The sequence below is a fragment of the Bufo gargarizans genome, chromosome 1 (genome assembly GCF_014858855.1).
Source record: "Bufo gargarizans isolate SCDJY-AF-19 chromosome 1, ASM1485885v1, whole genome shotgun sequence".
Classification (NCBI taxonomy): Eukaryota; Metazoa; Chordata; class Amphibia; order Anura; family Bufonidae; genus Bufo; species Bufo gargarizans.
Window position 1 is genome coordinate 517,541,563 of NC_058080.1, and position 13,839 is coordinate 517,555,401.

At 40.1% G+C, this 13,839-nt stretch overlaps 1 protein-coding gene across 1 annotated transcript in view; it reads left to right on the plus strand.

Moving 5' to 3' along the window:
* Window positions 1–13,839, plus strand: part of SGSM1 (small G protein signaling modulator 1) — a 240,980-nt gene that overhangs the window by 82,969 nt on the left and 144,172 nt on the right. Inside the window, exon 3 of the mRNA XM_044288814.1 lies at window positions 4,783–4,858. Within this exon, the coding sequence (XP_044144749.1) occupies window positions 4,783–4,858 (76 nt within the window). The remainder of the gene's footprint in view (window positions 1–4,782; window positions 4,859–13,839) is intronic.

Consider the following 13,839-nt stretch of genomic DNA (forward strand, 5'->3'; position numbering starts at 1 on the left):
TGTTGTAAAACTACAACTCCCACAATGCCCTGCTGTAGGCTGATGAAATTTAGTAACATAGTATATAAGGCTAAAAAAAAGACATTTGTCCATCCAATTCGGCCTGTTATCCTGCAAGTTGATCCAGAGGAAGGCAAAATAAAAACTGTGAGGGAGGTAGACGCCAATTTTACCCCACTTAAAGAGTGAAAAAATTCCTTCCCGACTCCAATCAGGCAATCAGAATAACTCCCCTCTCTAGTAACTATAGCCTGTAATATTATTACACTCCAGAAATTCATCCAAGCCCCTCTTAAACTATTTTAACCCCTTAAATACCGGGCTCATTTTGCAAATCGTACCAGTGTCACTTTATCTCGAGATAACTTTTAAACACTTTTACTCATCCATGCCATTCTAAGATTGTTTTCTCATCACATTTTGTACTTCATAAAAGTGGTAAAATTAAGAAAAAAAAAATCATTTTTATTTCCAAATTTCCAATTAACTATTTCTCTACATTTATAATAGATAATAATACCTCCAAAAATAGTTATAAATTTACATTCCCCATATGTCTACTTCATGTTTGGATCATTTTGTAAACAACATTTTATTTTTTGGGGATGTTAAAAGCCTTAGAAGTTTAGAAGCAAATCTTAAAATTTAATGACCCCATTTTAGAACCTACACCCCTCAAGGTATTCCAAACTGATTTTACAAACGTCAGTAACCCTTTAGGTGTTCCACAAGAATTAATGGAAAATGGAGATGAAATTTCAGAATTTAACTTTTTTGGCAGATTTTCCATTTTAATAAAAAAAATTCCGCTAACAAAGCAAGGGTTAACAGCCAAACAAAACTTAATATTTATTGCCCTGATTCTGTAGTTTATAGAAACACCCCATATGTGGTCATAAACTGCTGTATGGGCACATGGCAGGGCGCAGAAGAAAAGGAACGCCATATAGTTTTTGGAAGGCAGATTTTGCTGGACTGTTTTTTTGACACTATGTCCAATTTAAAGCCCCCCTGATGCACCCCTAGAATAGAAACTTTCAAAAAGTGACCATTTTGGAAAGGTGGCAGTTTTGTTGGTACTATTCTAGGGCACATATGATTTTTGGTATATTACACTTTTTGTGAGGCAAAGTAACAAAAAATAGAAATTCTGAAATTTCATCTCTATTTGCCATTAACTCTTGTGGAACACCAAGAGGATTAACAAATTTTGTAAAATCAGTTTTGAATACCTTGAGGGGTGTATTTTCTTAAATGGGGTAACTTTTTCTACTCTAGGGGTGCATCAGGGGGGCTTAAAATGGGATATGGTGTAAAAAAAACAAAAAACTGTGCAGCAAAAACTGCCTTTCTAAAACCATATGGCGTTCCTTTCCTGCTGCGCCCTGCCGTGTGGCCATACAGCAGTTTACGACCACATATTGGGCTTTTCTGTAAACTACAGAATCAGGGAAATAAATATTGAGTTTTGTTTGGCTGTTAACCCTTGCTTTGTTACTGGAAAAAATGGATTAAAATGGAAAATTTGCCAAAAAATTGCTGTTTTGGCACAGTTTAAATTTTTTATTAGATCAGGTTAGAGCAGGTTCTTACTGATGCAGGGATACCTAATATGTTTACTTTTTTAAATGTATTTAAGTTGTACACAATAATTTGAAACAAACAAAAATATCATTGTAGTGTCTCCATAGTCTGAGAGCCATATATTTTATTTATTTTTTGGGGCGATTGTCTCAGGTAGGGGCTCATTATTTGTGGGATGAGATGATGGTTAGATTGGTGCTATTTTAGGATGCATACGCCTTTTTGATCGCTTGCTATTACACTTTTTGTAATGTAAGGTGACAAAAAATGGCTTTTTTGACACCGTTTTTCTTTTTTTTTTTATGGTGTTCACCTGAGGGGTTAGGTTATGTGGTATTATTATAGAGCAGGTTCTTATGGACGCGACGATACCTAATATCTCGATTTTTTATTTTTTTTACGTTTAACATAAAAAAGCATTTTTGAAACAAAAAAAATCATGTTTTAGTCTGAGAGCCATATTTTTTTTTTAATTTTTTGGGAGATTGTCTTAGGTAAGGGCTAATTTTTTGTGGGATGAGGTGACGGTTAGATTGGCACTATTTTGGGGGGCATACGCCTTTTTGATCGCTTGGTGTTGTACTTTTAGTGATGCAAGGTGACAAAAAAATTGTTAGGGGTTAGGTCATGTGACATGTTTATAGAGCCGTTCGACACGGATGCGGCGATACCTAATATGTCTACTTTTCTTTTTTACCCAATTTTTTACAAAAATTTTTGGGGGAAAAGGACACTTTGTTTTGGGAAAAGGACACTTTTTTTATTTACTTGAAACTTTTTTTTTTGTAAAAATGTATTTAACTTTTTTTTTTACACTTTTTTTTTTCCCCACTCTGGGACTTCAACTTTTGGGGTCTGATCCCCTTTACAATGCATTCAAATACTTCTGTATTGGAATGCACTGGCTGTATGAGTAATACAGTGTGTATTACTCATACAGCTTCCTGTCTGTGAGATCCAGGGGGCTGTATCTCACAGGCTATCCACCGGAAGGCAGCCACGATGCCTAAGGATGGCATTGCGTTGCCTTCCATGCCATCGGGTCCTTATTACAGTAGCACGGGGACCTAATGGCTTCCACAATCGCCGCCGGAATGACCCATAAACGCAGCAAACCGCAGGTCTGAATTGACCTGCAGCTTGCTGCGATCGCCGATTCAGGTGGGGTCACAGGACCCCCTTCGGCATTGTCACAGAGTGCCTGCTGAATGCACTCTGTTCTGATCACCACCCGCCACGTGGTGGTGATCGGAAATACGCAGGGTGTACAGGTACGTTATTAAGAACTCGGACATCAGGGAGTACCTGTACGCCCTGTGTCCGCAAGAGGTTAATGAACTTACCATCACCAGTTCCATAGTGTTACTGCTCTTACCGTAAAGAATCCTCTTCTATGTTTGTGTACAAACCTTCTTTCCTCCAGACGCAGAGGATGTCCCCTCGTCACAGTCACAGTCCTGGGGATAAATAGATGATGGGAGAGATCTCTGTACTGTCCCCTGATATATTTATACATAGTAATTAGATCTCCCCTCAGTTGTCTTTTTTCTAAAGTAAATAACCCTAATGTTGATAATCTTTCAGGGTACTGTAGTTGCCCCATTTCAGTTATTACTTTAGTTGCCCACCTCTGAACCTTCTCCGGCTCTGCTATGTCTGCCTTGTTCACAGGAGCCCAGAACTGTACACAGTACTGCATGTGTGGTCTGACTAGTGATTTGTAAAGTGGTAGGACTATGTTTTCATAATGGGCATCTATGCCCCTTTTGATGCAACTCATTATCTTATTGGCCTTGGCAGCAGGTGCCTGACACTGGTTTTTACTGCTTAGTTTGCTGTTTATAAAAATTCCTAGGTTCTTTTCCATGTCAGAGTTACTCAGTGTTTTACCATTTAGTATGTACGGGTGATTTGCATTATTCCTTCCCATGTGCATAACCTTACATTTGTTAGTGTTAAACCTCATTTGCCACTTATCTGCCCAAGCCTCTAATCTATCCAGATCCATCTGTAGCAGTATATTGTCCTCTTCAGTGTAAATTACTTTGCACAGTTTAGTGTCATCTGCAAAAATAAATAAATAAATAAAGGGGGGAAAAAACAGTCTTGACTACCTCCTCCTCCTCCTCAACTGCCGCTTCCACCTACATCGCCAAGTCTACCGCCTCCTCAACCTCCTACTCCACTTTGACCTCCGCCTTCTAGTTAAAAAAAATATATATTCTGTTATTCCCTATCCACATTTGTTTGCAGTGCAATTGTCCTGCTCTTACCCCCATTTTGCTTCCTTTTGCAGCCCTCTAGCCCTTACTATGACTATTTTAACGCCATTTTAGTGCACAAAAAGTTTGGGTCCCTATTGACTTCAATGGGGTTCGAGTTCGGGTCCCAGGCCCGAACTTTGACCCAAAGTTCGGCCGAACCTCGTGAACTGAACATCCATGGGTCCGCTCATCCCTACTGGTTTCTCCTCTATAATAATCCCTGGTTACAGCCTCAAAAAATTAAAGTGTTTAGATAACTTTGTATCTATGTTGAGGACCCATGTCTGAAGTTTCTCATTCATCCAGGTCATCGTATATCAGTAGTAATAAATCAAAGCAACTGAATTTGTATTTCCTCTTAAATACATTTCACTAGTCATCTGACTATCTCAGTTAGGACCCATGTATGTGTTGTGCATTTACTTTTATACGGCTACTTTCATATGGACGTTATTGTTATACAGTTTTGTATTATATTAAAAATGAAGAAACGGATTCCGGCACTAAAACCATTGACTTACATGTTTTTTGATGCCGGTTACAGCTTGTTCAGTTTCCCATGCCACATACAAAAATGCTGCTTTCAGTGATTTTGTGTCCTGCATGGGAACGCAACAAAGCAGAACTGAATGTATTCTGGTGTACTCCGTTCAGTTTTATCCACAATGAATAGGGACAAAACTGAAGCGTTCTTCTGTGGCTTTGAGACCCTGTGCCAGATCTCAAAACCAGACAGCACAACACTGATGTGAAAGTAGCCAAATATCCATGCAAAATGTAACAATCGTTAACTTGTTAAAGTTTGCTACAATTATTTATTTCACTGAAGTTAAAGATTGGTTTATATGGAATGATGCATGTGGAAAAAAACAATTGTGGTATTATAGGGCAGGCTATTCCATCACCTTAATTCACTTGTTTTGGTCTTTTATAGGTTAAACAGATTATGGAAGAAGCAGTTACAAGGAAATTTGTCCATGAAGACAGCAGCCACATCATCTCTTTTTGTGGTAAGGCCTCAAGCTCCTTTTTGTGGTTATGTCTATGACATTTGTAGGAACACTAATTCTTTACGCACAGCAGTAGTTTGCCTCTTGGTCAAATAATGTACAGCGTCACTGAATGTGATTTACATGTATTTTCTTTTTCTAGTTCATCCTGTGATTTTTATCATGTTTGACAACAGGTGTGGTAGTTTGCAAAAAAAAAACAAAAAAAACAATATAACCTTTTTTTGGTCACACTGCAAACTGCTGGTAAGATGCTGCAGGACACCTTCCATCAGTGGTTGGAGAATCATTGGAAAAAATGACTCTAAATTCAGTGGTTGGGTAATAGCAAGAAAATGAAGAGTCGAAATAAGAACAAATGGCGAAACTCCAGTACACAGAGCTGGAAAGAGCTCCGCCAAAACTGAGCTCCAGGCTATGTATGGAGTTACATGGATTTACTATACAGCAGAGCGCAAGAGAGCGGATCACAGACCTGGGGTGAAGGTGGGGGTTCTTTTTGAGGGGATAGGGCATTTTTTCTAATGGAATGCTTTTCTCTTCTTTACCTGCCTGCACTATATTTCTGGATGGACCTATGCGATGTGGTCCTACCTGTTTCTATACGTTTATATGATATATAAATGTTAAAAAGCTACCTTAACTATAATGAAAATACAATAATGATGTGTTTCAGAGTCAAGCCCCTTTGTCAGATTGATAGGACATACGGTACACACAAAATGTATGTAAACCATATCGGGTAGGAGATGGCATTGACTCCTTTCAATATACCTTGATGCTCATATGATATATACATATGGAGAGTATACATTTTGACACTAAAATGCATTATTAGGCTGTCATTTTATAAAAAGAATTCCTGTTCTCCCTCAACACTTGAATCTGTTCAAATATACTTTATATACATGCATACAATTGTTGTGACTTCCAACTCTATACATTTTATTTACTGTGCTATAGACTACACAGTGTAGTGGTTATTTTATCGTTAAAAGCTACAGCATAGACACACTACAAATCTGAAATGATATAGGCACGCCGTGTGGGTTTACTTGTATCACCCATACACATTTTTAGCATTAAATCAGGCTTAAAACCTTACTTGCCCAGTTTTCAGTATGTTTTAGTCAGGGCTTATCCACACAGCAGATTTGCTGTGGATTTTCTGTCTAGATACCGTATGCATGCTGCATACATTTTCTGTGCATAAATTGACCCGTAGTGCAAATTGTTTAATCCATAGCGTGTTCATTTCTGATGGAGAATTGTCACCCGTTTTCTCAGATTGTCTCCATTGACTTTATTCAGCATGAATGCCACTTTTCAATGCTATTGTAATGCTGCAATGCCATATTTTAATTGTCATGGTTTTAAGTTGCAGTATTTGAAGTTGCCCAGCCAGCCATCCATCCAAAAAGATGCACAATATTTTCATATCTGCATGAAAAGACTTTGGGGCACATTTAGTAAGACCGGTGTTTTAATAATGCTCTGCACTGGCGGTGGATCGTCAAAGTTTTGTAGAGGTGCCAGCCTATACATAACTGCGGCGTATTCCCCGCTGATTCTAAATGTAAGACAGCTTCGTTGCTGTCTTACATTTAGACTATTTCTATGCTTAAACCAGGCGTAGAAAATGATGAATGAGACAAGCCTGCCGGCCCTTACCCGGCCACGCCGCACCCACTTTTTTAGACCTTGCATGAGCAGGGAAGAAGTCGCAGATTCTGCCGCATGGCGTGCAACAGAATCTGCACTAGATACCAGAAAGTGGCGTATATCTGTTCGTATATGACCCCCTTTATTGGGAGACGTCTTGTCATTACAAAGGGATTTTTTACACAGGTAGATGTTCTACTCAGTAACAAGAACTGATCAACGATAACAGCATGCCAATTAGTAGTTCTTATCTGCACGCGGCAGTTCTCTTTAGGATGGGAGCAAATGATCGCTAGCACGATTGCCCCCCATATTTTCAGTTCAACATTTTAGGTTCATAGCCGGTTACCTTTTTATAATACTGAAAAGCATAAGCTATTACACTTTTTTAAAAATAAGGAAATCAATGGCAGATGTATCCAAGCATATGGGTATACATATGCATACTATGCATTTCCACAGGATAAGTAAAAAGCTGTACACCAAATATATATATATATAAATGTATGTGTTCAGTTGCCCAAGTCTGAGAATGTTTCTGCCTATAAATAGAGACTAAACTATGGTTCCAGCACCAGATTCTGTACTATTAAAATAATATGATGTGGGATTTGTATGCATTCATTTTGTGTGACATAATGATCTTTTCCCATTAGATGCATCTCTTTGTCAGGACTGCCAGCGCACAAAGGCAGTTGTGATAAGCATTTATGCAATCAAATATCATTCAGTGGACAGACGTTTCTTAATTGTGAGTTCTTGCTACTTTAGTTTTCAACAGAACAACAAAAAAAAATCATAAATTCTTTTGAAGGAGCTACCATTTATACAGTTTATACAGCTCTCTTTGACAAGATCATGGGACAGTATTTTTTGTGGCTATTGTGTCATAGTCATTGCATGTCACATTGCGGTGTCATTGGCGTTGCAATACACAATGCTGTGTAGCTTCGAGAGATTTGGGGGGACTGTGGGAGAGACCCCTGTATGGTAGCTGTGACTACAACTCCAACAGCAAATTTCAACGTTCTTTGATAAGGACATGTCTTCAGTTTTTTAGAAAGATGAGCTTGGCTCCCTGGCAACTGATGTACAGTCGTGGCCAAAAGTTTTGAGAATTACATAAATATTGGAAATTGGAAAAGTTGCTGCTTAGGTTTTTATAATAGCAATTTGCGTATACTCCAGAATGTTATGAAGAGTGATCAGATGAATTGCATAGTCCTTCTTTGCCATGAAAATTAACTTAATCCCAAAAAAACTTTCCACTGCATTTCATTGCTGTCATTAAAGGACCTGCTGAGATCATTTCAGTAATCGTCTTGTTAACTCAGGCGAGAATGTTGACGAGCACAAGGCTAGAGATCATTATGTCAGGCTGATTGGGTTAAAATGGCAGACTTGACCTGTTAAAAGGAGGGTGATGCTTGAAATCATTGTTCTTCCATTGTTAACCATGGTGACCTGCAAAGAAACGCATGCAGCCATCATTGCGTTGCATAAAAATGGCTTCACAGGGAAGGATATTGTGGCTACTAAGATTGCACCTCAATCAACAATTTATGGGATCATCAAGAACTTCAACGAAAGAGGTTCAATTCTTGTTAAGAAGGCTTCAGGGCGTCCAAGAAAGTCCAGCAAGCGCCAAGATCGTCTCCTAAAGAGGATTCAGCTGCGGGATCGGAGTGCCACCAGTGCAGAGCTTGCTCAGGAATGGCAGCAGACAGGTGTGAGCGCATCTGCACGCACAATGAAGCGAAGACTTTTGGAAGATGGCCTGGTGTCAAGAAGGGCAGCAAAGAAGCCACTTCTCTCCAAAAAAAAACATCAGGGACAGATTAATCTTCTGCAGAAAATATGGTGAATGGCCTGCTGAGGACTGGGGCAAAGTCATATTCTCCGATGAAGCCTCTTTCCGATTGTTTGGGGCATCAGGAAAAAGGCTTGTCCGGAGAAGAAAAGGTGAGCGCTACCATCAGTCCTGTGTCAAGCCAACAGTAAAGCATCCTGAGACCATTCATGTGTGGTGTTGCTTCTCATCCAAGGTAGTGGGCTCACTCACAATTTTGCCCAAAAACACAGCCATGAATAAAGAATGGTACCAAAACACCCTCCAACAGCAACTTCTTCCAACAATCCAACAACAGTTTGGTGAAGAACAATGCATTTTCCAGCACTGTGCCGTAAGGCAAAAGTGATAACTAAGTGGCTCGGGGACCAAAACGTTGACATTTTGGGTCCATGGCCTGGAAACTCCCCAGATCTTAATCCCATTGAGAACTTGTGGTCAATCCTCAAGAGGCGGGTGGACAAACAAAAACCCACTAATTGTGACAAACTCCAAGAAGTGATTATGAAAAAATGGGTTGCTATCAGTCAGGAATTGGCCCAGAAGTTGATTGAGAGCATGCCCAATCGAATTGCAGAGGTCCTGAAAAAGAAGGGCCAACACTGCAAATACTGACTCTTTGCATAAATGTCATGTAATTGTCGATAAAAGCCTTTGAAACGTATGAAGTGCGTGTAATTATATTTCACGACATCACAGAAACAACTGAAACAAAGATCTAAAAGCAGTTTAGCAGCAAACTTTGTGAAAACTAATATTTGTGTCATTCTCAAAACTTTTGGCCACGACTGTACAACTGTGACTTTGTTTTTGATTGAGCATGTTGGCAAAATGATAGTTGGTCATTACTTTTTGGAAAGCTAAAGTGATAACCACAGCAGTATTTCCGTTATTTCAATAAAGCTGGCACTATATCTGTAGGTAAATTAACATAATAGCTGAACTTTCGTTAATTAAATACAATACATATGTTTAGTGAAATCAATATCTTATTAATATGCAATAGTTTATTCTCTGTGTAGTTATTTTATATAACAGTGAATCTGCATGAATCAGAAGTACTGTAGATCAAAAATTGGATAACTAATTATACATTGATTTTTTTATAATAATAGAGCCAAAAGAGCACACTGCTCATGTAATTGCTTCCACCACTTCATTTCAGCAATTAGTTGGGGTCTCAGCATCTGGACCCTCACGGATTAACGCTTCTGAGATGTCAAAAAAAGTAGTGGACCAGATTTTCCGCAATTTATTTTCCTGCGGATGTGAAGATGCGCGATGTCCAAAATTTTGTGGGTAAAATCCAATATTTTATTAAAGACATATACACATTGGTTTAAAAACGGTACAAATGTCTAAGCATTTCAAGTGTGGAAAATGCCTTTATTGTGGGGAATCTGCAACATTTTACAGTAGTGACATAGTGGATGAGATTCTAAAGAAATCTCTTCCATGCTATGGAAAATGTCCTACATGTAACTTGACACACAGTGCAGATTTTGAAACAACTGCTTGTCAGTTTATGCTGCAGATTGCCGTGGCTGATTTCACCCTTTGCAATGCAGGGGTTGCAATCTGTGTGAAATCCATGGCAAAATCCATATGTAACTCTTGTGAATTTTGCAGAGGGTTAGTCATGGATTTTCCACTGAAAATATCCCACGTATAGCAATACCCCGAAGGAGAATGTGTCTTGTATTTAATTTTAGTTTCATTATTTAAATGTTCTCTGCTCTGCTTGTCAGGGATTATGATCCTGAATAAAGTTTAATATGATCTTCAGCTGAATCTCTGTAGGAATAGAGCTCATGAGGAGACTTGAAGTGCAGAGAGGAGGTGGAGATGTGACTGATCTGCAGCAGCACTTGTATGCAGTCTCCATTACCACAGCCCCACATTACCATAGTCTGTGCTGTCCATCCTCTCTGCATTTCATCTCTCCTCCCATTCCTACAGAGGTTCAGCTGAAGATCATCATGTGTATTCAGGATAATAATCCCTGACAAGTAGAGCAGAGAGGAGGATGAGGCAGCTTTTTACCTCAGTGTTGTGAAGTAACTTGTCCTCCTGTGTGATTAGGACAGGTTTTGTGATTACTAATAGGACAGCGGCCATTTTATTTCTCTTAATGATTGCTCCCTAGACAAAACGAGCCATTATAACTAATGAAAGGCAATATATTAATAATAAAGTAACATTTAAAGGGGTATTCCAATCTTGATTATCATAGTTAAACTTGTTCCTAATAGTAAATTATAAACTTTTGCAATTACCTTTTATTTTATTTTTCTGAATTGTTTGCTAGGTATTCCTCCTCCTTCCCTTTCTATGTTTATCTTCTGTTTCCATTAGTTACGGCCACCATTGCGCTACTGCTACATTGGTGGCCGCGCTTGGGCAAATGCCTCTGTTTGTCTTTATGTGGCTGGCCAGGCGGATGGGGCCACGCATGGCTTTCTCATGCGCACTAGCTCCCAGGCCAGCCACTCTGCTGTAGAAGTGAACAGCCAGTCCCTAAACTGTGAAGCCGCTCTGTATTGATCCTCTGCTGTGCAGGTAAATAGGGCAGCCTCTGCTGCCTCCAGCATCATGCACAGAGCAGGGACCCGCTGTCGCAGCTTTCATGCCGTACTCCACTGCAACTCTCTCACTGGAGCGTCAGCGCTTATTGAGGTGAGCAGCAGATGAGACACAGCATATAAGCAGAAAGGCAAAGCAATGCTGTAATGCACAATCATGGTCTGTAGGACGGAAGAGTGCACTGCAGGATCCTCCCTTGTATCTGGTATGAACGGGGCTGGGGAGAAGAGACAAGATGGCTCAGCACACAGTAGTGGAAACCTGAGAGCAGCTCCGAGATAAAAGTCTGAAGCATTCCTACTGCTCAGGTTTCCTGAGCTGTCACATCCATAAGCACTGAAACAGATGCTGCCTGGCCTGCAGATAACACTGGTGATGTGCAGTGCCACTTCTCCAACCTCCTACTAACTACACACACACACACACACACAAAGTTTTTCTTTTCATAACATTATCAAGGAGCAGCATCTCCTAAAGCACTGCTATTACAAGTTTCTGTAGGACCATCAGGAGTGTGCACATGTCATGTGATGAAAGGGGAGGAGTACCGCCCACATAGCTTCAGAGCTGGGAACAAGGGGGAGCAAAAGTAGACAGCAGGAAATGAAAGTGGTGAGATGGGAATACCCCTTTAAGTATTTTCATTTTCTTAATTCCCAGAGAACCCCCTCTAACTGCCCACCCTCTGCTCAATCTGTTCATGTCTACACAGATAAGCTGAGATGCTAAGCAGGACATTTCAGCCTCTTGTGCCTGCCCTTGTAATTAGTGTGAAAACTGGAATGTTTCAGTTTTTTATAGCTAGATATTTTAATGGAAACTAAATAAAAGAAGCAAATAAAAAGGTTTATAATAAAACGCAATTAAAATAATGTTTTGTTATGAGCCACTCCTTTAACCCCTTAGGGACCCATGACGTACCGGTATGGCATGGATCCCGAGTCCTTAAGGACCCATGACGTACCGGTACGTCATGAGTTTAAAGAGAGATTGTGGCACCCCAGGGGTAAATCCGCACAGGATGCCGGCTGAAATCATGCAGCCGGCATCCTGTCACAACGCTGGGGGGGGGGGGGGGTCATATGACCCCCCCGTATCGGCGATCGCAGAAAACCGCAGGTCAATTCAGACCTGCGGTTTGTTGCAATTTCTGCAGTTTCTGATCGCCGCGGTCCTTGACCGCTGTGATCAGAAACTTTAGTGTGGCGAAATTCTATAATTATCACCCCCCTGCACCTCTGAATGATTTTAGCCCGGTGGGAGGTGCAGGGGGGGTGTTGTGGGCGGTGCGGGAGGCGGGTCGCGATCCCCTGCCCGCCTCCCGCCGAATAATCGTTGGTGTAAAGTGGTATACCAGGGTGTCAGCACATTGCTGACACCCTGGTATAAACGGCTGACATCTGTGAATGGATGTCAGCCGTTTAACCCTTTCCATACAGCGGTCCGTTCGGACCGCTGTATGGAAATAGTTAACAGAAAGATGCGGCTCCCTCTCCTATCGGGGGGCTGCTGTGCCTTTGCAGCCCCCCGACAGAAAGGGGTGACAGAGGGAGGGAGCCCTAGTCCTTACCCTTCCCCGTCTGCGAAGTTCTGGACACAAATTCGCAGACGGGGAAGGTTCCCTGGCAACAGGACGCCTTCTCAGGCGTCCTGCTGTCCATGGTGCTGAACAGATCTGTGCTAAAGGCATAGATCTGTTCAGACAAAGTGTAAGTAAAATACAGTACAGTACAATATATATTGTACTGCACTGTATTATACAGACATCAGACCCACTGGATCTTCAAGAACCAAGTGGGTCTGGGTAAAAAAAAAGTAAAAAAAGTGAAAAAAAGTAAAAATCAAAAAACACATTTATCTCTGATTAAAAATGAAAAAAATAAAATTCCCTACACATGTTTGGTATCGCCGCGTCTGTAACGACCTGATCTATAAAACGGTCATGTTACTTTCCCCGCACGGTGAACGCCATAAAAATAAAAAAATAAAAACTATGAGAAAATTGAAATTTTGCCCACCTTACTTCCCAAAAAAGGTAATAAAAGTGATCAAAAATATCGCATGTACGCCAAAATAGTGCCAATCAAACTGTCATCTCATCCCCAAAAAAATGAGACCCTACCCAAGATAATCGCCCAAAAACTGAAAAAACTATGGCTCTTAGACTATGGAGACACTAAAACATGATTATTTTTTTTGTTTAAAAAATGAAATCATTGTGTTAAACTTACATAAATAAAAAAAGTATACATATTAGGTATCGCTGTGTCCGTATCGACCGGCTCTATAAAAATATCACATGAGTTAACCCCTGAGGTGACCACCTTAAAAAAAAAAACTGTTTAGAAAAAGCCATTTTTTGTCATCTTACGTCACAAAAAGTGCAATAGCAAGCGATCAAAAAGTCATATGCACCCAAAATAGTGCCAATAAAACAGCCATCTCATCCTGCAAAAAATGAGACACTACTTAAGATAATCGCCCAAAAACTGAAAAAACTATGGCTCTTAGGCTATGGAGACACTAAAACGTTTTTGTTTTAAAAATGAAATCATTGTGTAAAACTTACATAAATAAAAAAAATTGTATACATATTAGGTATCACCGCGTCCGTGACAACCTGCTCTATAAAATCACCACATGATCTAACCTTTCAGATGAATGTTGTAAATAACAAAAAAACTGTGCCAAAAAAGCTATTTCTTGTTACCTTGCCACGCAAAAAGTGTAATATAGAGAAACCAAAAATCATATGTACCCTAAACTAGTACCAACAAAACTGCCACCCTATCCCGTAGTTTCTAAAATGGGGTCACTTTTTGGGAGTTTCTACTCTAGGGGTGCATCAGGGGGGCTTCAAATGGGACATGGTGTCAAAAAAAATCTG